Source organism: Heptranchias perlo, chromosome 9, assembly GCF_035084215.1.
Source record: "Heptranchias perlo isolate sHepPer1 chromosome 9, sHepPer1.hap1, whole genome shotgun sequence".
Classification (NCBI taxonomy): domain Eukaryota; kingdom Metazoa; phylum Chordata; class Chondrichthyes; order Hexanchiformes; family Hexanchidae; genus Heptranchias; species Heptranchias perlo.
In genome coordinates, this window is record NC_090333.1 from 31,805,184 (window position 1) to 31,829,350 (window position 24,167).

General features: G+C 37.1%; 1 protein-coding gene across 1 annotated transcript in view; it reads left to right on the top strand.

Moving 5' to 3' along the window:
• LOC137325251 (ERI1 exoribonuclease 3-like) overlaps positions 1-24,167 on the top strand; it is a 322,541-nt gene that overhangs the window by 94,094 nt on the left and 204,280 nt on the right. Inside the window, exon 6 of the mRNA XM_067990123.1 lies at positions 2,516-2,588. Within this exon, the coding sequence (XP_067846224.1) occupies positions 2,516-2,588 (73 nt within the window). The remainder of the gene's footprint in view (positions 1-2,515; positions 2,589-24,167) is intronic.

The window sequence follows — 24,167 nt, forward strand, 5'->3', positions numbered from 1 at the left end:
TTTAACTTGCATCAATCGATGTAGGACATCAAATCTTTCAGGATTATTCTAGTAATGAGTTACATTCTTGAAGTTAATTTTGGTACGTCATTTGTTACCCAAAAGAGGGTTAGGTAGGAATCATTATGTATAGGCTGCATGCAGAGCACCTGATTCTTTATTTGTTATTTATTCTTGGTACTTAATGTTATTAAATTTCTATACTGCAGGGGATTTCTTTGTATTACGTACTTCTGCACCTCAGAATTTCTTTGTATTCTACATGATCTTGCATATCCTTGGTTTGCAATAATTGCATAATGTAGTTTCTCCTACGCTCTGCAAACTTCATGGTTTGCATGTCAAGGTTTGGTAATGAGTCTGGGCACCATTTTCTCTGCCTTCCCAAGAGTATTCCATCTTGTGTAACTTGCTCAGAAAAAAAAACAAATGGACTCTTGCCTCATCAAAAGCAGGAGTCTCTTCTCTGTGTTTTACATAGAGCCATGCTGGCCCAAAGGCTTTAATGCTCCAATCAAACTGCACTTTTAGATGCACCTAAATTCCGATTTCTTTTGGAGAATAAAATTAAAAGGTTTGTTGTATTTTGAATATTCATTCTTGCTTTGGTGACCAGCTGCAGAATCTCCATTGAATGACCCAGTGATAATTACTGCATTGTTTTCACTGCAAAATATATAAACAAAGGTCAATGTTATTGCAGATAATCTAGAATTTGGCTGATTTTGTAAAGCAAATATAGAATTCATAGATTTTAATCCATAGTTTGTCCCTTCCTTCACCAAAAAGTCCAAGGTATTGCTGATTCAATGTTAAGCAATTTGAAAGTGGAGAAATGTATTTTTTAGAAAAGATGTTTGAGTTTATTTGATCAGCAGACTTCTTTATGTCCTACTTTAATTTGAATGTTATCATTTGCACTGCTCAAAGCAAGTCTGTCCATGCAACTGATTTTAGGGAGATCCTGTTTTCTTCTAAATGAATTCACTATCCACAGTTGACTCTCAAGATAAATCCATACCTGATCCAAGCATAGAATTGCAATGGGCCAGATCACCTCTCATTCAACCCATTACATACACAACATTTGGATGTCCAAGCATAAAATATTGCCTAATTATTCATGTTTCTCATTTTTCAGCGCACTGAATTTTGTCAGTCCAGTAGATGTCTGTCATCTTTTGTACAGTTACAGCTTCTTGTAAAACATCATATTTTGTATAATGAAGTGTTTTAATTTAGGTTCAGTTGCAGCATGAATGACCAAATGGGCTGAGGTACTACAAATATTACAGATTGATCACGTTTTATAAACCGTCTGTAGAAACCTTGATCTAAATATAATTTTTTGTTGGAATGGCTCAAAAGTAAGGAGAGTGCGAGCTAATAGCTATCATCTCAGAAGCCATAGCTTTCATTTCAACCTTCTTTTAGAATTTTATGGGGAAATTTGTGCCATAAAAATATTTATAATATGTACAAGCTGTTCTTTATAATTTTCCATTAAAAACAAATAATCTAGTCATTCTGTATTGCTGCTCATTCAAAATACCTTTTGGTTCTATAAGACTTGGCAACAAAAATACTGCACTGATGTGGTTAAAAAAAACAATTGTAAAGTACATTCACTATCATGTGTATATATTATACACAAACAGAATTTAAGACAGTAATCTAATACCTGAATCCAGATGATGAACATTAGCTGGTTTTACATTTTAGGATAACATTTGAACCACTTGATTTGATTACTGCCCTGAATTTCCCTGGGAGGTATCGATTTCCTAGATATAATGCAGGTTCAGTCCGACTGCAAAATATTCAGGTGTTACCCATTCAAGGTGTTATTCCTGGTCTAAGTTCTGGCTGTAGCTCCAAGCTTTGGAACCTCGGAAATTCACTTTAACTCCTGTCAAAAATGTATCAAATTCAAATCCATCAGGATTCAGCTGTAATATGATGTTTAATGCACATTTTATAGAAGTCCTGCAACAAACAATATAATATGGTAACAGTGCTCATCTCAGATATCTAAAGTTCATAAAACTGTATTGCAATTGTTGTATATTTTTATAGTTTTTCAGTATGTCATTATTGTGTTGTGGGCCACAAGGCTTTTGGAACTGCTAAAACTACCAGGTGCATTTCTTCACAGTGTAAGAGTGCCATCACTAGGTCTGTATAGTTAGAAAAAACAGTTACATGACAATTTCTGAGGCAGCTCTCATAAGGAGAAAGGTACCAATACAAACAATTGTATTCTTATCCAATGCTTATGTCAGTATTATAGTATGTAAATGGTCTTATTTTGTTTGTTATATTAAAATAATGAGGGTTATTTCTGTGAGGTTTACAAGATAGAAAACAGCATTACAGATTTTCCATTCAGTAGCTCTTTAGCTGTTCAGATGGCAGCTAGACATGAACTTATCTCCATAATCTTACAACTACCATAAGAGCTTAATAAAAAGGCCTGTAATGTAATAGAATCAAACTCTTTTTCTCTTTTTCTTAGGCTGCCAGGACAATGCCAGTACTTAGGTCTGCCAGTTCCTGATTACTTCAAGAAGTGGATTAATCTCAAAAAGGTACCTTGAGTAGCAGACATCGTTTTCAAGGATGAGGTCTTAGAGATGCTTAATAGCCAATCCCATTTGCATTGAAATGAGGAGTTGATGGCTCTAAGCCTGGTTTGATTCTGGTACTGGGATCTTCTTTTTGTGTCACTGCTAAATAGGATATTATGTACCATCTGAACTCTGAAGTTTCTCTCCGCCGTAGCTGTCTTGTAAGCATGTGTTGCCTTTGGGGTAATCAGGGAAAAATATTATGTCCTTACAATCACAGGGTTTAGGAATATTAAAATGTCTTGGTGCATATGCAGTGTTATTTTGATTGGTATTTTAACCTTTGACTAGCCTATAAAGAAATTCTCTCTTCAAGCCAATATTACATTGCTGAAATTTAATTCAGAAATCATACCAGATAATAGGAAGACAGATAATGTATGCATGAAGGATATTATATTTGGTCTAAATGCAGAGAGGCCAGGACTTTGTACTTGAATAATAGCCCAGAGTGACTTATAATCTGCTGGCGCGAAATACCTTACTGTCAGTGTACAGAGGAGAAGTCTTAAATCAGGGAAGAATAAAAAAAAGCTTGAAAGTAATAGGACAAAGGCACAAGTCTTCCATTAACCCTTAAACTGCATATTATTGCAGCCTTTTTGTTTTTTTTCTGCAGAACTGGAACACTTCCTTTTCCATCTTGTCCCATTATATCCACATATTTTCAGGTTTTGCATTTAAAGACATGAGTGGGCTTTCACATTATAATGCTGATGTCATTAACCATTTTGACCTTTTGTTTCCTTGTGCAACTTTATAACCATGCTTCTGTTTTCAATTCTATAGTTTTTATATTATTTTTATACATTTTGAAAAGCAAACAATGTGAAGTGTTATTGATATAATAAATACACAGAATAGTTCTTAGACTGAATGATCAATATTGTAATCTGATTGTAATCTTTTTATTTAGTTTTTTAAAATTCTCTTCAGACGTGCTTGTTAAAGATTTAATAATATATTGACTGACATTCTATAAAGTTATGTTGCCTAAGTTCACTATTCTGTGTATACAAGTGTGTCTATGAATCAGATCACCTGCTATTCCATAGGAATAACTGATTTTTTAAAATCTCAATCCCTGAGTTTGGGTAATGATTTAAAAAATGTAGGCTTCATTGTGCATAAACTAGCAGCCAACGATGGTTACAGAAGGGTTACAATCTGATCCAACAATGATTTGCTGATTTCCCCTATTTTTTCTACTTTGGATATTTTTGCGCAAAAGTGAAACAATATGCTTCAAAAGTTTAAAGAAAACAAGAATGAACCAATTAAGTGCTAAAATGGACCTGTTGCAGGCTGTACCTCTTGTGCATCTACATGGGAAGCCTGGCCCTACATCCTTTCAACCATGTGTGCAGGACTAGGAAGGGGCTGGCAGGATGACCCGAATATTCTGTCATCTTGAGACAGACCAGCATCATTGGTGCTCATTTCTAATACTGCGAACTAGCTCCTCATGACAGCTGATCTGCAGGAAAGCAGAACTAATCATACTAAAGAGATTGATAAAGTCCTGTGAGATGTTTGTCTTCAACCCAGCCCCAATTGTTTGGAAGCATTATTCTCCAAACTGGGACCCCAAGCCTCTGTGGCAGCAGACTAGGCGCCATGAAGGAAGAAAAAACTGGCGTTGGGCCCCTGTCTTGGGGGCAGATATCTCTGGAGCTGCCACACATTCCAGGGTGGATTTCAGTCCTGCAAAGCCATCCAGTGTGGTACTGTAAATGAAGGAAGTTGCTTTAAATTATAAATGTATTTCTTAAAAGATTTTTTTTTAAACAGTGTACAAGTGCTATCGAAAATTACCAAGAGTTAACTCCTATAGTAACAAAATAGTAGGATTGTCCATGAAGAGATGAATAAAATTTTATATTTTACATTATTATCTCATCTTGTCTCAGTGCTGAGGTATTCATTGACTGGTATACTTTACAATTGCAGAAGATGGTGACTCCCATCTTATTATAGTTTTTTAAATTGTAAAAGTGTTCGCTTGTATTCAGCTCAGCTAGTGACTAAATATCTGAGTTTTGTATTAGTAAGTGCCCCCTCCTTAACCCTTCAACGTTCGTCCTTTCTCGTCAACCTTTCCTGAATATTGACTGGAGGTTGACTCTGTCAGAAAGGGTCAGCAGCTGCATAATAACGCTGAGATGAAGAAGGCACTAAGCAGAGTCCTGATTAACATACAGCCAAGAGAGATAAGAGGGAAGAGCTTATGTGTCACTTTGCAGATGGCAAGCAGCTGTTTTGACTACAAATTTATAACAGTGCAATCCAAGCATTGCTTAGGCAAAGAGTAGGATTTGTCAATAGTCTGCACGTTCCTTGCGCACACAGTCAGCTAGCCTGAAAGAACACAGTGCAAATCCCAAGTTAATCAGCTACAACTTGTTTTCTTGCATGATAGTGATCAAAAGGTTGTGCATCGTGTTTGTTTTCAAAATGACTTAGTATTAATAAACCACATGGTAGTCGGGCAGAAATGTATTTTTTTTAGTGTGTGTGTGTGTGTGTGTGTGTGTGCGCGCATTTAGGCCTAAATATATTTAACATGATGAAAACTTTAATGTTTACTCACATATCTCTTTTGAGGTGTGTTTTAAAGTACGTCTTAATGGAGAAGAAGATGGAGAGGCAGAGGGGGTTGGACAGGGGATTCTAGAGCTTGGAGCCTAGGTGGGTGAAGGCATGATTACCAGTGATGGGTCAAAGGGAAGAGGACATAATCAAGAAGCTGGAGTCAGAAGAATGGAGAGTTCGGGATTGGCGGGGTGGGGGGAGGTAGTTGTAGGGCTGGAGGAGGGTGAAACTTGGTGTGGGACAATATACGGGCAGCAGAGTTTTGGATGAACTGAAGTTTATGGATGGTGGAGGATGGGAAACCAACCAGGAGATCATTGGCATAACTTCTTAACACTTTCATATGATATTCTTTTGTCTGTTATTTTAACATAGAATTAGACTGTTTTAAGTTTCAATGGGATGATGCCTCTCCCAAAATAGCAGACCAAAGATTGTGTGAAGAGCATGTTAAGCATTTATCTGCTGTTAACATCAAGAATAATTTTTAGGTTTGTACTCTTACAATAAGTTTAGCAGATCAAATCAGTAATGCACGTGTTCTTATATTATCACTATTGACCAAAGCCTGCTTCTGTCCCTTCTATTGATTGTGTTGACGAATAATCCAGTATGTTTCGCACAAAACATAAGTCAATGTTAAGAGTATGTATTCTAACAATATACAGTTTATTGTCCATTAATGCCAATCAGTTGTAATAAAATATGAGTAGTATGATATTTGAAAGGAATTTAATAAGTAAATACATTTTTTTTAAAAAAAGGAAAAGTAACTGGCCCTGATCATAACTCTGGGCGGTGGGTAGCAAGGTGAGTAGGAAACTCACCCACTCCTCTAGAAATGAGGCACAGGCTATTTTAACTCCCAGACCTCATTTAAATCCCACCACCCAGAATGGCCCCGGCAGCTTCCCCGCTCAGGCCTCAGTTAAAATTGCAGGTTTCAACATGCATATGTAAAGAAGGACCCCACTGGCTTTGGGCACGTGTCCTTGCCGATTGCTCAGTAGATCAATTTAATATCTTGAAACGTGAGATTCTGGTGGCTTTCCGGCAGGAAAGTAACCTGGTTGATTTTAACTGCCCTCCTGAGTTTAACCTTATCCCATTGCAGATAAGGTTAAATTCACACCTTAAACTTAAAATTTACACAATTCAAAACAATGCATTATTATTTATTTCACTCACTGGAAGTCATTGTTAACTACTTGACAGTAAAAATTAACTAGATATATTTTTCTTCTGTATTTTGACTGACAGCTATTGATATGCTTGTTTTATTTGATCTGGGACAAAATAGCATTGCAATCAAGTGTAAAAAGACTTTTTGTATATTTAGTGAATTTTGTATTCATCAAGGGGAAGGATGTAGGTGCCGGGGAATGGAACATTTTTCACATTTAGCACTCAGCGCCTTCAGCAAATATTTTCTAGTCATGTAACATCAACAACAGCTTGTATTTATGCAATGCCTTTGATGTAATAAATGTTCCATGGTGCTTCACAGAGGAGAAGTGGACACTAAGAAGTGGACACCGCATAGTAACAGAAGAGTTAGGAGAGATGACCGAAAGCATGTTCAAAAAGATGGGTGTTGATGGGGCTTTTAAAAGAGCAGAGGGAAGTAGCAAGGTGGAGGAATTTAGGGAGGAAGTTCCAGAAAGTAGCATCGAGACAGTTGGAGGCTCTGCCACCGATGGTGCATTGCTCCAATAATATGCCTTAATTCCAACCTTAAATAAAAACACACTCTACTGCACCATTGTAACATTTGTATTTCCCACATCATCCATTCTCCCCACAACTGTGATTGGAAATTATGAACAGTTTTGTGTTATTGGCCCATGAAACTGCAAAATAATTTTAATTAAGGACAGTTATAGCCAGAGAAAGGATGCATCGATTTCATCAGTGTGGATTTGAAATCAGGTCCCAGTGGTGAAAGAATTCTACAAACACACTTCACCACACAGACTGCTTGAAAAACTTTCATAATAATGTCATGATACAGCATTGTATCTTCTGTATATTTTACATCTTTTAATTTTAATTTGCTCACCAGTATTTCAATATACAGTGTTCTAAGTGGCCAAATGTTATACTTTCAAACTCTTTTGAGGATAATGAGGCTCATTTTGAGGATATCTCAAATCACTCTTAACATGTAACAGACTGGTCGATCAGTCTCTCCCAACAATGTGTTATCAGCAGTAAAAGAGTGTTTCTGCCACTGACCAGCTTAGCATTTGAACTACAGCAAAAATTTTTGAATGTGCAAAGGATCTGGAAAATTAAGTACACTTGGCAGCTGAACTGTGATTAAATAGTTCTGGTTTGCACCCATACTGTACTAGAAAATTAAGGTCAATCAGCTTTTTCTCATTTTAAAATAAAAGGTTTTGTCTGTCAAAGCAATCTACTTATCATGATTGCCCAGTGGTATGGTTGATATGAATTGTTATTTAAGATTTAGAGAAGTGTTGTTTCGGAACCAATATATCTAAAAGATGTATGCTGCAAATAACAAAAAAATGTAAAGAGAAAAGAAAACTTAAAAAAGAGGTTTAAGCAGTCAAGTGGCCTTACCCATGATAAAGTTCTACATTCTAAGAATTGAAGTCTTAAAGATGAATCATCTGAGCCATTTAAAAAAATTCTCCATAAATAGCTGCAGTGAAGATGCACAAGGTTACATGCTGGAGTGGGTTGACTTCAAGCTGATTTAAAGGACTCTGTTATTGCCTGCTGCTTTAATCATCCTTCTGTCCTATAGCCATAACAGATTTATTTTAAAGAAGGTTAGTTAAGAGGTTCATAATGGGGATAAGTGGAGAGTCAAAATAAAAGGTACACAGTTTAACAAGTGAAGCTCTTCCGATAAGGACCTGTTCAAACTGTAAAGATCATCCTGTATTTTGATGACAGCTATTGAATCCTCCATGATTTGCTAGAGGACTAGTAGAAGTCATGAGGCCCTTCACTGAGCTGACTTAAATATTGCTTTTAGCCACCTTGTCTAGCTATGGTAATTAGTGGAATTGCTGCAGTGAAAATTAGATGTAGATTGAACAAGGGAAAAAAACAGTCCTGGAAATGTTTGAGAGTAAATCTGTTTTGTCCTTTTCATAGCATCTTACAGCACAGAAGGAAGCGATTCGGCCCATTGTGCCTGTGCAGGCTCTTTGAAACTGCTGCCTAATTAGTCCCACTTCTCCTCTCTTTCCCCATAGCCCTTCAAATTTTTCCTTTTCATGTATATATCCAGTTCTCTTTTGAAAGTTACTATTGAATCTGCTTCCACTACCCTTTCAGGTAGTGCATTCTAGATCATAACAACTCGTTGCATAAAAAGATTTCTCCTCATCTCGCCTCTGGTTCTTTTGCCAATTAAATTAAATCAGTGTCCTCTTGTTACCGACCCACCTGCCAGTGGAAACAATTTCTCCTTATTTACTCTGTCAAAATCCCTCATAATTTAGAACACCTTTGTTAAATCTCCCCTTAACGTTCTCTGCTCTGAGGAGGACAATCTCAGCTTTTCTAGTGTCTCCACATAACTGAAGTCCCTCATCCCTAGATCACTCTGGTAAATGTCCTCTGCACACTCACCATGCATTAATCTAGATATAGCTGCAATTATTAATGTTAATCTAGATATAACTGCAATTATACATATTAACGCATGGCTAGTAGTGAGCTCAAAACAGCAGTTCATTTGAGTAGTTCTGATATCACAAGCCTGATAATAAATATTGGTTTAATCCTTACTCAAGTTACCAAGTATAATTTTTTTCTAAATGAATCACTTGCATAATAAGTGTTAAACTCTTTGTCAGATAAATTTCTTTATAATATGCAGTCTATAGGTTATTTTATTAAAATTGTATTTTACTTGTTCAAAAAATGTTATTTTAAATATGGATGAATGAAAGGTCCATTTGTATTACTTTAGAATTTAATTTTGAATTGCTATTATTCAACTTAGTATATTATGAGAAGTTCTCCATAAAAGGTCACTGCTTATGACTATTGCAACACTTCTTCCTTTTTAAAGGAAAAGCTTTTCTAGTTAATGTTCCAGAATGATACCACACTGTAGCTCATCACTGATAACTTGTCCAAAAATGCCTTCTCTATTTAATTAAAAGTTATTTGTAAGTTAAAAGTTAAGTAACAGCAAAGGATGCAATGATGATGGAGTGGGGAATGCATAAATATGGAGATCAGGTAGGCATACAGCAAAAACAATGTGGTTATAATGGGAGATTTTAATTTTCACAGACTGGGAGAAGCAATGAATTTCAAGGGACTTTTTTTAGAACATTATGTTTTAGAACTGACAAGGGAACAGGTTATACTGGATTTAGTGATGAGTAACGAACCAGAATTAGTTAACAATCTGACGGCAAGGGAGAATCTTGCAAATAATGAGCATTATATGATTAAAATCGTTATTAGGTTTGAGAGACAGAAGGGCGAGAAACAAACCAAGGTTTTAAATTTAAGTAAGGCAAACTTCGAAGGGAGAGAAATGAATTAACCGCAGTAAACTAGGCTGAACTGTAAACCTACAGACAAACAGTGGGAAGTATTCAAACAAGTATTTGGTACAATACAAAACCAGTACATACCCCTAAAAGGCAAAGGCTTCACTTGTGTAGTTAAGCAACCATGGTTAACAAATCAGGTAAAAGACAGTATCAAGCCAACAGAAAAGGCTTACACAAATGCAAGGAAAAGCTGAAATCCAGTAGAGCTCGGAGAGCTATAAACAGCAACAGAGGGTTACAAAGAAAGCAATAAGAGATGCAAAAAGGGAATATGAAAATAACTGGCAAGGGATGTTCAAGCTAACAGCGAAAGTTTTTATAAATATATTTAGAGAGTGGTAAAGGGGAATCTGGGCTCATTAAAGTTGTTAAATGAGTATTTTGTGTCCATTTTCACAATAGAGGAAGAGGACAAAACCCAGCAGTACAAGGGAACCTAAAAATCAGTCAAGGAGAGGAACTTAGTTGATTTAATATAAGTAAAAGAATGGTAATGGACAAAGCAATGGTACTTCATATAGACAAATCTCCAGGACCTGATGGTTTACACCCAGGGTATTAAAGGAAATAGGTGAGGAAATTGCAGATGCGTTATTCATTATTTTCCAAAGCTCTCTAGATTCGGGAATTGTGCATTTGGATTGGAAAATTGCAAATGCCACTCCGTTATTTAAGAAGGGAGGGAGGGAGAGCCCAGGTAATTACAGACTTGACAAATTCCAGTAACTTCCCCACAATTATTGTTAAACTATCATCAAAGATAATGACTGAGCACTTGGGCAAATATCAGCTGATCAAAGAGAGTCAGCATGGATTTATGATGGGTATGTCATGTCTGACTAATCTAGTTGAATTTTTTTGAAGAGGTCACTAGTGTGGTTGATGGGAGAGTGTCTATGGATGTTGTCTATATCGACTTCCAGAAGGCATTTGGTAAGGTTCCACACAAGAGATTCTTAGCGAAAATGAGAGTACAAGGAATTGGAGATAACCTTGTGACGTGGGTTGGTAATTGGTTGGGAGGTAGAAGACAGAGTTAAGATAAAGGGTTTGTTCTCTGATTGGCGGGATTTGATGAATGGTGTTTCCCAGGGATCTGTACTGGGGCCTCTCAGTGGCTGCCCTCCTGTTGTATTTTGTGCCATGTCCAAGGTTGTGGTGTTGAAACATCCTAAACAGAATGTCTCTGACACCAGTAGTAAACAAGAGATCACACTCCTTTTCCTTAACTCATTTTATCTGTGCATAAATACTATTGCCTGCTTAAACAAAATGATGATTTACCAGACTAAATATGAATATATATCTTTGAAAAAAATAATTGTTTGATACTATTTTACTGGTAAGTAATTAGATTGTATAGTATTTTCCAGTTGAGTTTCTGTCCACTCTAATCTGTTTAAAAATTTGCTTTAAAGGTTTAATCTGGTTTACCAAGATGATACCTACTAAAATACAATAAAACTGACATCTTGTTGTATGGTTTATGGTCATAAAGGGCATAAACAATTTAGAAAAATACATATCAATTAAACCTCAGAACAATCACATTTTTAACTTTTTGCTACTTGGGCCCTAGATTATTCAACTTCATTCTCCCTTATTTAAATTATTATGAATTGTGTTCACTCTCTTGCTCTTTCTTTCACTTCGTTTTCTCCTTTTGTCTCTTTTACCTATTTATCACAGTGTGAAGGTTGAAAGAGAGAATATTAATCTGTAAAAATGAAGGCTGGCTTAGTCATATGTATCCTATACTGAGAGGCTGTAATGATGGAAGGATTCGCTCCGTCAGTAAGGTTCGTGGGTTTGATAAATGTGTAGCATTCGGTACTGACTCTCACATTCTCTTGAAAGCTGTGCTTTGATTGCTGGGCCATGGTGCTTTCAGATCTTACAGCAGACCAGCGCTATTCTTCCCTGAGCAAGAGCAAAAGCCAAGGGTAAATAAGGGACAAATTTGCCTTGTTTCATTTAAAGCCACAGTCTCTTTTCAACTTTTTAAAAAGAAATCTTTTTACACAAACTATCAGTTCTTGTTTATTACAAGCAATCTATGGTACAAGCAAGCTCTTGTCACTTTACTTCACAAACGTGTATGTTGAACGAAAATCAAACTAGTGATGATCTATGTGTGTGTGTATGTATGTGTACGTGTGTGTGCATTATGTTTTTTTTAATCTTTAAAGACCAGCTAGGAAATACCTGAGTTATACAGAATTTGTCATCAGTCTGATTGGCTCTATGTCAACATAGCATCACTCCTGACTGACTGATTAGGCTTGTCAGTTTCTGACATTTGTAGCTCTTTAGAAGGCTTCAATGTTTGGCTGTGGTTTATATTTCCTTAAAGTGAATTATGGAAACATTTAAATCATGCTTAACTTTCTCAGAATAAAGATCCTGTTTGGCTGTTCTTCTCCATTGACCTTGTAAGAAAACAGAACATAGCTTAAAACCAATCAAGATGGCATTTTCTCACCTTAACAAAATATTGTATGACAACATTTAACTTGTTTTAATGGAGATAATGTAAAGCATATTACTTGGGAAAGGTACAGGATATGCAATTTAGAATTACAATCTGTTGCCTTTAAATGGAGGTGTTGTCTCACTGGTTATAACTTGATAATCTTAAGGTGATCATGTCACAACTGTTAATCCTTCAGTGCTAATGTCTTTGTGCATCAACAACACACATCATGCCCCGATGGCTAGCGAACAAATGGACCCCAAAAAAAATAAAACCCTATGAACATTACAATATACAATAATTATTTTTTTTAAAAGACACACATACCCTGGTATGGTTTCACGATTGTAATATTATTTAATTGTTCAGGGGTTTTAAAATAGACTAGGATTGGAAATTGGTTGGGAGGTAGGAGACAGAGGGTAGGGATAAAGGGAACATTCTCTGATTGGTGGGATGTGACAAGTGGTGTTCCCCTGGGATCTGTACTAGGACCTCAGCTTTTCACCATATAAATAACTTGGATGAAGGAATAGAAAGTTGTTTATCCAAGTTTGCAGATGACATCAAGTTATGAGGTACAGTAAGTTGTGTGAATGGGAACAGCAAGTTATAAACGGACATAGACTAAGTGGGCAAAAATATGGTAGATGGAGTTCATTGTGGGGAAGAGTGAGGTCATCTAATTTGAAAGGAAGAGCTTGCATTTATATAGCGCCTTTTACAACCTCAGGATGTCCCAAAGTGCTTTGCAGCCTGATACACCCGTAATCTGGGCACAAGCCAATTACATGGCTTAAAAGATCGCGTAATTTTATGCGTATCTACAATACGCCTAAATGTCCTCGATTTTTAACTTCTGTCCATCAAACCCTCCATCCGAATGAATCTCCATCCACAAAACTGGTCACACCCCAAACTCTCACATGCAAGTATCCTTCAATTGTGCTTGTTCGGGGGGCTCTTTCAACATTGCGCCCAGATTTTCAGGCACAGCAAAAAACAAAGTCATTTTTATTGTCTTTTCATTGCAATTTTTTGAACATTTTAAAAATTAAAATTTGAGAAACTTCCCCAATTGCAGGTTCTTAATCATGCTGTGCCTCATGTGCATGAATGATGGTTGAATGAGTTGAAATTTAAATTTTAGGACTCAAAGAAGAAATATATTGGTGTTTCCTTGGGCCCTGATTGTTCACGCTGATTTATGCCCATTTACCCCCATTTTAAATTAGGGCATTTTCTAAAGAGATTGGGAAGATATTTGAGCATAATTTGACATCTTCAAAATGTGCACAACATTGGGCACAGTTTCACTTACACAGCAGGTACATCACATATCTTTCATAACATTTAGCAATTTCTATGTCACCCTGCCTAGAGGGATGGTCGTCAGGAGGTGATGTCAGGACAAGTGGAAGGGAAAAACATTTTGCTTCATAAGTAATGTGATAATCTCCGCTCGCTCTCTGATGTCACAATAAAGGCACTAAGCTCCTTGTAAAAGCCCTATATGCTTCAAATGGCCTACAATTCAGATTAATCAAAGCATTTTAAAGGTAAATTAAATGCTGTAACAGCTTAATCAGCCTGTGAAGACTTTTTGGGATTGAGCTATCCTATTTGAATGTTTCTTTTTTAATTTGGGCAAATTGATTTAAAAATATAATTCTAAAACACCTGATCAGATGAACAGATTTTCACAAACCATCTAGATTAAATTGCAAAGGCAATTTTTCAGATAATCAGAAGGCAGAAACTAAAAAATTCCCTTCCAGAAATATACAACAGTTCCATTAAATTCAAGTCATAATCAAGAGTTTGCTATTCCTGTGTATAATTAGCAAAAACATTTTGGATTTAGATCATTGTAACATTCTTGGCTGCTTCTCAAAACTCAAAAAATGCAGTAATTTGGTGCTTTAGTCCATGTAAAGCGAATCCGCACATATTAATTAAACAATACTAATGAAATACTTACTTTAGTTCTAAACTGAAGTTTTCAAAATAAAGATAAAAATTCATATCAGTTATTTATGGTGACATTGACTATCATCCCACTGGGCTGTCTGCCACCCCAGCCGTATCATTTTGCTGTAATAAAGAACTGATGGAGTTTTTTTTGTATGAACCACAATGTACTTCTGTTGTGTGGATGAAGAAAGACTTTGGTCCATTTTTAGCCATGTATTTGTATCAATTCAAATATCTGTCATTCAACAATCCTATAATTATTGTTTAATATTGAAAAGATGGAATATGATGTTAACCTTGTTTATTGGAGAAAAATAATTTCTTACAGCAGCATTCTAAATCTTCCTTCGTGTTTATCTATTATGATAATGTTATTGTATGATTACTGCGATATGGAAAAAGTGAGTGATATGATTATCATGGGCTTAATATCACATGATATATCATCATATCATTATATTGTGACATCCCTAATTGAAAAACACTTATTGTAGCCTGAGGCCAGATTTCATTCAAACAAAAGCACCTCCAGGGAGTACAGCTAACTAAAAAGCAGCATCTTTAGAGGAAATTGCAAGGAAAGCAAACCTGTGTGTTCTGCACAACTCTCTGGCATTTACTAAGTTTTTGCATCATGTACAAATTCTTTTAGTGCAATTTAATATAAAAAAACTCACTGCTATCTGATCTTTTATAATTTACTAACTCAAAGTCTACTTTTATGAAAATTGTAGTATCAGTTTTTTTTTCTGGGTCCTTTCGCCTTCCTGCAATCTTTCCATGCCATGTACTACCTCAAGCTGAGAGCAGAATATTGACCTGTTTTAAGGTCAGTACTATCAATGCTATATTGACCAGTTGCTGGAAGGTTCATGAGACCAGCGTGGAGCTGTCTTTGACTCTGATTTTCCCTTCCTCCTTGTGGAAAATTGCCCGTGCACCATTCTGCCTCCTCTCCACAAGAACGCCACTGTGGTCGGTAACTTCACTGCGTGCAGAATTGCAGACACAAACTTACATCCTACCATTCCATAGACCACAAGTAAGCTGCGCTATTATGCTCTCTCTAAAATGCATCCAACAAAGACACTCTACTTCAAAGATAGATTGAGAATTGGCCGGGTGATAGGAGTCAGAGCATCTGTGTGAATGGGAAGTATTCTCAATGGAGAGGTGTGGTGAGTGGAATATAGCAAGACTCTGTGCTGGGTCTGACACTCTTGGAACATTTTTTTATAAATTATATGAAAGATGGTACCAACAGCTACATTGCAAAATTTTGCAGAAGACACCAAATTAGCAGGTGTAATTAAGATGTTAAAGGATGGGGAAAAGCTACAGGAGGACCTGGATTTTTTTTTTCAGATATGGGAAGATAATTGGCAACAACAACAGCAACTTCCATTTATATAGTGCCTATAATGTAGTAAAATGTCCCAAGGTACTTCACAGGAGTGTTATCAAACAAAATTTGACACCAAGGTGCATAAGGAGATATTATGACAGGTAACCAAAAGCTTGGTCAAAGAAGTAGGTTTTAAGGAGTGCCTTAAAGGTGAAGAGAGAGGTGAAGAGGCAGAGAGGTTTAGGGAGGGATTTCCAGAGCTTAGGGCCTAGACAGCTGAAGGCACGACTGCCAATGTCTGATGCAGTATAATGTGAATAAATATAAAGTAATGTACTTAGGGACAAGAAGTGGGCAGAGGATTACAGGATTAATAGAAAAATATTGACCAAGGTAGGTCAAGAAAGGATCTTGGGATCATAATGAATAGATCCTTCAAGACATTGACCAATGTCTGGCAGCAATTTAAAAAAGTAAATGCGATATTGTGCTGCATAAAAAGAGGGTAGATCAAGAAGTAATTGTACCATTTTACAGAGTATTGGTAAAGGCCCCATCTAGAGTATCGTGTGCAGTTTTGGAATCCAGTCTGTGGAGTTACCCATGCAAGCCCTTGCACTAGATTTCTTCAAGCATCCCTCTTTGGCTGGAAACACATCCTCCCACCTCATTAAATTCCTTCTCCTTGGGTCATTAGCATACCTTGAGGAAACCCCCAAAAATTCTGGCAGAATGCAAAGGGGGAAATAGTGGGTCTCTGCCCCTTTTTCATCCTCAATGTGCCTGGGGAACACCATGGGGTAGTTTTTGACTTTGTGCAATAGTGTAAAATAGTGAATTGGCAAAGGAAATTAAAAATTGGAAGAGATGTAAAACGGCCTGATGATGCCCTCTCACCCGTTTTATACTATCGCACAAAGTTGAAATCTACCCCTTTAAGCTTTCATTGTTTCTGGTTAGTGCCTGCTTTAGTTTATCTCTGATGGCAGTATTTTTTTGTGTTGGTGAGTGATAGTGAAATGTCACTACCAAGTGTGTTTTGTTTTGTATTTCCTCCCTTTGTGCCAATCCAAAAAATGTACATATTCAAAATTTCTCCTAAATGCATTTGTTGCCTTTTAGTGTTCATTTAACATTAGCAGCTGCTGTTGGATGAACCAAATGAACTATTAGTGCATCTGATTTGTTGTTTTTGATCTCTAGGGGAGCTTTCTGTATTAATCATCATTGGGGCATACGATTTGAGCTCTGCATTGTTGAGGAAAGGGTTTTGCTGTGTTAGACGTGAGAGATGCTCGAGGAACAGGAGGGGCTGCTGCCATGGGATGAAGTGGTATTGGGAATGTTCTATACTATCAGCAGGTTGAAAAACAGGTTAGCACAGGTTATAATTAGGTGGTTCCTGGCAGTAGGAAAATTCACCCCATTGTATACTTTTGTGTCCAAGATTTTTTCCCATAAAGATTTTACTTTTTGAAGAATTGTATGATTTTTAATATTTGCACTTTTAAATTGTGCCTTTCACGTTCTTGGGACATCCCAAAGTGCTTCTCGGCCACTGAGATTTTTTATAAAGTGTAGTCACTGTTATGTAGGCAAATGCAGCAGACACTTCATTGTTTGTGAACCAAGCTGTGTGCAATCAGATAAATGACCAGATAATCTGTTTTAGTAGTTTCTTGAGGGGTAAAATGTTTGATAGGACACCAGGAGAACTCTCCTGCACTTCTTTGAATAGTGCCGTGTGATCTTTTACATCTACCTGAACAAGCAGAAAGTTGAACATCTTATCCAAAAGATTTTCTACTTTTAGTATGCATGTGTCATCACTGAACATTTCTAGGTCGGGTATACTTTGGCTTAGATGAAGAGTAAAGCTCGAATATCCTCTGCTCCAATAATTTGCTTCAGCCTCAACCTCAGAAGAGTACCCCTACTGCATCATGTGAATTTCACATTCTCTACACCAACTATTCTTAAGACCTCTCTGAGTGAGTTTGCCAATTAGTGCTGGATTATGGACAGTTTTGTGCTGCAGACTTGCACCCACTGGGAAATAGATTAAAACTGCCTATACTCATTTTACCTTGGATCACTTACAGCTTTCAGAGAAAAAAAACTTATCCCAACAGCTTGAGTCCCTTGTCCCAGAGTTGAAATAACAGTATGTTAATCTATTGCACCATGCAATCCTCACTATAGAAGTGTTGTAATTAAAGTTCTGTTTTTTTTTACTTTTCCTCATTTCCTCAATGATAATACTCCTTTCTCCCCTCCCCCCCAACAATGTTGTAAGACAGAGACCGTTCAGTTGCTTGTGCCAGCCAATTTTTCAGACTTTAAACAATGATGTACTTTTTAAAAAAAAACAAATGGAAAGAAAATGTATCATAGTACGTTACAGCACAGAAGGAGGCCATTTGGCCCATCATGCTTGTGCCGGCTCTTTGAAAGAGCTATCCAATAAGTCCCACTCCCCTGCTCTTTACCTATAACCCTGTATTTTTTTTCCCTTCAAGTATTAATCCAATTCCCTTTTGCAACTTATTATTGAATCTGCTTCCACCACCCTTTCAGGCAGTGTATTCCAGATCATAACAACTCTTTGGTTTAAAAAAAATGGTCTGTCATGTCGCCTCTGGTTCTTTGCCAATCTTGCATCTGGCATCTTGCTCTTTCATTTTTATGCCTCTCACTTCCCATGCACAAAAGCATAGCCAAGCGAACATCCTGCTCCCATGCCATTATCAATGCTGCTTTGCATCTAGTAACTGAAAAATATAAATTAGAAAACTAGGATGATGTTTTAAATTTTAAAAAGGTATCTTCTCTATATTTGAAGTTGTACCTATAGTAGGGCTATGGGGAAAGAGCAGGTGAATGGGACTAATTGGATAGCTCTTTCAAAGAGCCAGCACAGGTACGATGGGTCAAATGGCCTCCTCCTGTGCTGTACCTATACCTACTATGATATCTGGGCTCTGCTCAATGTTACCCTGAAGGCACAACTAAAATCAGGAATTCACTGTCTGAGTAATATAAGCTTAAACTGCACAATGTATTGTAAGTAAATGTGTTTTTTGGGGTAACACTATCAAGCTCTACTCTGTGGTTTCTTTGCAGATGGCTGTCTCTGCCTCCCCATTGAATTCTACCACTAAGGGAATGGAGTACAAGTGCTAACTTTCCCTAAAAGAGTAAGATAGTAACATTGGTATATTCTGCACTATAGAGAAGCATAAAATCTTACTTTTTAGGTTTGGAAGTTAGGGAGAGGTGAAAATGACAACAAAATCCATAGAGTAGTTTATGAATCTGATTTTTCTTAGTAAATGAGTAGGTTAAACTCTCTAAAGATGCGTTCAGAACAGTACTGCTGAAATCTCTTCTCACGTACTATATGTTCATCATTATGGCACCAGGCATACGTGCAACGTAGGTTCAGTGTACAAATTAAATGCAGCATTTCATCCTCCAAAATATGCCTATCCATCTTAACAGTGTAGCAATATGTACTATGTACTTCTGCAAATATAGTATGAACAAATGTACAACAAATAAACAAAATACATAAATGTTTCAAAGAAAGAGCAAGGAAGCCTTTGAAATGATTGGTTCCATTATTTTGTACAGAGTATTGAAGTATTATTGCAGGGCTATAATGAGGCTGAAAGATGAATTATAAAATTATATATATAATCTTTTAAAATAAATATCTTATGTTGCACTTTTAAAGATATTTTTGTTTATTTTTAATTTTCTCTTTGTTCCCCTGTCTTTATGCACCTTCCTTTGCTGCAAGAGTTTCTAGATTTTTTTCCTAACCCTCTGCTAATAATCATGGGAGATGCATGAGAGTGGCCTGAGCTTATAAGTTATTTTCTTCACTGTTGTGGTTTGGCCTGTCCCATGTAACATTCCATGGCAAAGACTGCAGGCAGTTAAATTGCTACCAGGCTTCTATCACCATTCGTCTGTAACTGGCTGCTAGATGGGCGAGAAGAACCAAGATATCTTGCCTTCTAGTTTTATTGTATATTTATATGTATGTTATTTTCATATTTCGTATGTATGTATGTTCGTTCGTTCGTACTCCCTCTCTCCCTTGCATATGGTCTCCCATGGCCCGCACCATGATCTGCTGAGAAGATGGGCAAGTAACCTAATCCCAGGCTTCTGCTAGTGCCAGTTTAAAGCCTGCCTTCAAGAGGTATTTGGGAGGGAACCTGCATAACTAATTAATCCAATAGGGAATTCAGGAGAAACTTCTTTACCCAAAGAGTGGTAACAATGTGGAATGTGCTAAAAGCATTTAATTTTAAATGTGACTTCCAATGGGTGCTCTTCATCTCCCTTTTCATTTTCATCCTCAATTACAAGGAGTAGTTGAGGCAAATAGCATAGATGCATTTAAGGGGAAGCTAGATAAGCACATGAGGGAGAAAGGTATCCTGATAGGATTAGACGAAGTAGGGAGGGAGGAGGCTTATGTGGAGCATAAATGCCGGCATAGACCAGTTGGGCCGAATGGCCTGTTTCAATGTAACTCTGCTATTTTGCTTTCCATACCTGGAAAGTAGCACGTAGCATCTGCTTGACGCCTCCATGGAGTGACAGTGCTGTGATAAGGAACTAGGTCTGTGAAGGATTGTTGAAAAGACCCATATACCATTGCTCCATGGTGTAATGCAATTGTCTTCAAAGTTCATTGCCTAATACCACCTCACTTTTATTTATTTGCTCTTATAACTCCCTCTGTGATTCATCCCAATAATTTAGCCACAGTATTGTGCTTTCCCCCCATGGCACAGCCAAGAGAATGATTTGTAAGCATAAACCAATCTTATACCATTGTGCAGCACATCATGTTGTGCTGTCAGGCAAATCAATTAAAAACTTGCATAAACTTTCAATGAAGCACCTCATCAATGTATCAGGTTAATTTAGCAATTCTGCACTCCTGAAATTGAATTATGCTAGAAGGGAGTGTGGGTCAGAGTTAGGGCTATAACACTAGCCTTAATTCTCCAACCCACACTTCTTTTGAGTGTGGCTCAGTGCAGTAGGACTGTTGAATTTACCTTTATTTGTTTGGTTTTTTTTGCATTTCTCATTTTTGACCTGCACTACCTCTTCTTTGATAGAGCAGCAGTGCAATGCTGCTGCTCTCAGTCACCCAAGTGCCTATCAAATTCTGGTTAACTGTTTTTTTACATAACAGAAAATTGGTAAAAATGACAAGCTTCAATCAATTGCCAGCTCTTGATAGCCTCTTCCAGCTTTCCATGTGGCTATTAAACACAATCTAAGGTAATCGCTTTTATTTGGGTAAAGTTCTATTTACAGTGCTTAAAATTGTAGAATAAATATCATAACTGTAGTGAAAAAACAAGGGTGCTGCAAGTATTTGGTTGTTTAACACAATTGACCCTCACAGTAACCTAGAATTCGCTCTGATGCAAAAACTGATTTTTTTAAGTTTTTAAAAAAAACCCTAATCCGTAAAACCATTTTACTTGTATTCCTGATTGAGCTCACAGTGCATGGAGATAGCTGATTATATGTTTCCATCTTACAAGCTGCAATGTAATTTCAGAGTGTGCTCAGTGTATGAATGTAATAGTAGCTGACTCGCATGATGTTATGTGTCAGAATATTAAAGGCACTAGTGGAAAAGCTCCCAGATTCACAAGGGGACACCATTTCCACAGATGTTTCGGATGGCTGGTCACTAAACTAATGGGGCAGAATCCAAAACCATGGAAAAAAAAGCCTGGATGAAAATGAAAAGGGAGATGAAGAGCACCCATTGGAAGTCACATTTAAAATTAAATGCTTTTATTGGGAGCTTGCTGCAGATATGGAATATTAACAATAATACAAGGCAGAAGTGTCAGGATAGCAATTGCTTATCGGGCTTTATCACAGAATATGAAACTGTATCGCATGAAATCCACCAGTGGCTGAATAGATATGCCAATTCATTTTGAATGTCCGCTTTGACAAGCTAGGCTGCTCTTGTTGAATGGCATCAGTGAATGTGAGCTTCCTTGCGCATTTCCTTTTCTCCCGTTTTCTTTGCTAAGCCTTCCTTATAAAATTGAAAAAGACACAGAATAAAAGTAATACCAGTTCAAGTTTTTTTTAAATGATAAGAGGGAAAAGTATATGAAGGCTTGTTTAGATAACATTAAGATGGTTATTGTTGGTGGAAGGCTGTGTGAGATATAAGCTTCGAACCCTGATGACATTCTCCCTAATACAAGTGTTTAATATTTGATGTATTGGGATAAAAAGGATCTCTTTTGAATCAAATTGAGTTCCTAAGTAAGAATCTATTACAGGATGACTTTTGTGATTTGACAGCAAAGTGGACGATGTTATTCTTGACTAGTTACTGCAATCGGTTTGCTCTGGAGTTAGATTTTTTTTCTTTGCTTGAGTAAACACAGCTTATCCACTGCTGTATTGAAGACTGTCGACAGGAGCAAGTGCTGAAATTTAGAGAGTTTGCCCAGAGATCCTTTTTCTTGCATTGTTTCTCATATAACGAACACAAATCATTTATTTTTTTAACAGTTATTTCTGTTAAATATGATTACTATTACAGATTAATTGTTTTATTTTAAAGAGGAGTTTTGGGTACATTTATATTTTCAAATTGATCAGATTGGTAAACAGAAGAGCACAACAATGCAACTGGCAATGCAATTATCTCATTACTTTTATTTTCTTCCTTATTCATTTATGTTTAACCTAACAGGCCAGGGCCTTAGAGTAAAAATCTTGTTACTTTGAATGAGTCTGTTATTTGTACAATCATAATACCTTTTTAATTTCATTTTACTCTTTTTTTTCTCTCTTTTTAGAGTGGCTTCCATGATGAAGTTTGAGAATGTTCTGTTTTCTCTTCTAGCTTTCCAGTGTTTTCTTGTGCTAGTTGGCTGGTGGCAAGACATCTTGATTCTGTTGTTCTCTATAAACTTTAGGAACATGCAGTCAGGGGCGCCTTTTCAGGCCTATCATCATTTTTTTGCCCCTAGCATTATTCCAGTTTTATGGAAACCATTTTCAGTAGCTAAAAGGCATAAAAGACCTCTCTCAAATGTGGGGACTAGAATATTTTCTCTAACTTATGCAGTCTTTCACAATAACGTAGCCATATGATACAGGATGGGGATTAAGCCTGTTTACACCCTGAATGGGAGGGAGGGAATGTATCTGTGCATCATGAATAGTAAAAAAATAATAATTTACTCTGTGGGGGTGGTTCAAGGGGTTTCTAGCTGGAATCACAGGAGCTCGATTTTGTTAATTTTATCTATTTCTTTTAGTATTGAGGTCCAGAAGGCCCCAGTATCTGTGAAAAAGCATCCCTTCGGTTCTGCAATTCCTCTAGCAGAGCGTAGAAACCACTAAGTTATAGCAACGGAGGCAAGTATAGGTCACTTGAGTAAGTGGTAGGATGGATATTGTTGCAGGACTCAGGCTCACCGAGAGGTAGTCCTCAATGTACTCTTAGGCTGCAACTGTAGTATTTGTGTGAAGTAGTGTTTTGTTTTGGACCAATGTCAAACTGTAGTGTAAATCTGTAGTTGGCTCTTGACCTGACTCCATTATGAAGTGAGACACCCTTCTCCAGGGAGTTTCACTACTTTGTTTCAGAGTTATATTGGTCCCAGATTCTGGATTTATACTACAACTTTACAGTTGGTGGAAAACTAAGCCACCACATTAATGCTTCAGTTATAGTTTAAATGCTGCCTGGTTCTTCTGCGAGGGAATTTTCCTTTATGTGCTCCCTCAATTTTCTCTTATCCTGAGATTTCTGCAGAAAGTTTGGCAGCAGAGCTGATGTTAGTTCTGATACCTTTCTACTGATCAAGAGTAAGACAGAAAGAAAGAACTTACATTTAAATAGCACCTTTCACGACCTCACAACCTCCCAAAGCGCTTTACAGCCAATGAACTACTTTTGAAGTGTAGTCACTGTTATAATATAGGAAAACGGGGCAGCCAATTTGCACACAGCAAGGTCCCACAAACAGCAATGATATTAATGACCAGATAATCTATTTTAGTGATGTTTGTGGGATAAATATTGGCCAGGACACCAGGAGAATTCCCCTGTTTCCTTCGAAAAGTACCATGGGATCTTTTATGTCCACCTGAGATGGCAGACAGGGTCTTGTCTGAAAGACGGCAACTCCGACAATGCAGCACTCAGTCAGTGCCACACTGAAGTGTCAGCCTAGATTATGTGCTGAAGTCTCTGGAGTGGGACTTGAACCCATAACCTTCTGATTCAGAGTCGAGAGAGCTACTTCTGAGCCAAGGCAGACACCCAGTATGGCTCGTACAGATTTGGACTGGGTAGAGTTGAGAATTTTCTCACAAACCATTAACTCAGTTAGATCTTGGATACCACCTGCCAGAACCACTTCTTGATTTCTGAAAGCATTACGTTGCTAAGTGAATGAGTATTACTTTTGGTGTGTCTAGAAAATTGTATGCTTTAAAGGCTCTTAATGCAGAATGGAAGAGATTCACCGTGTGGTGCTTTGACAGTGCACTTCATATTATTTGAGATATATATAAGCTTATGT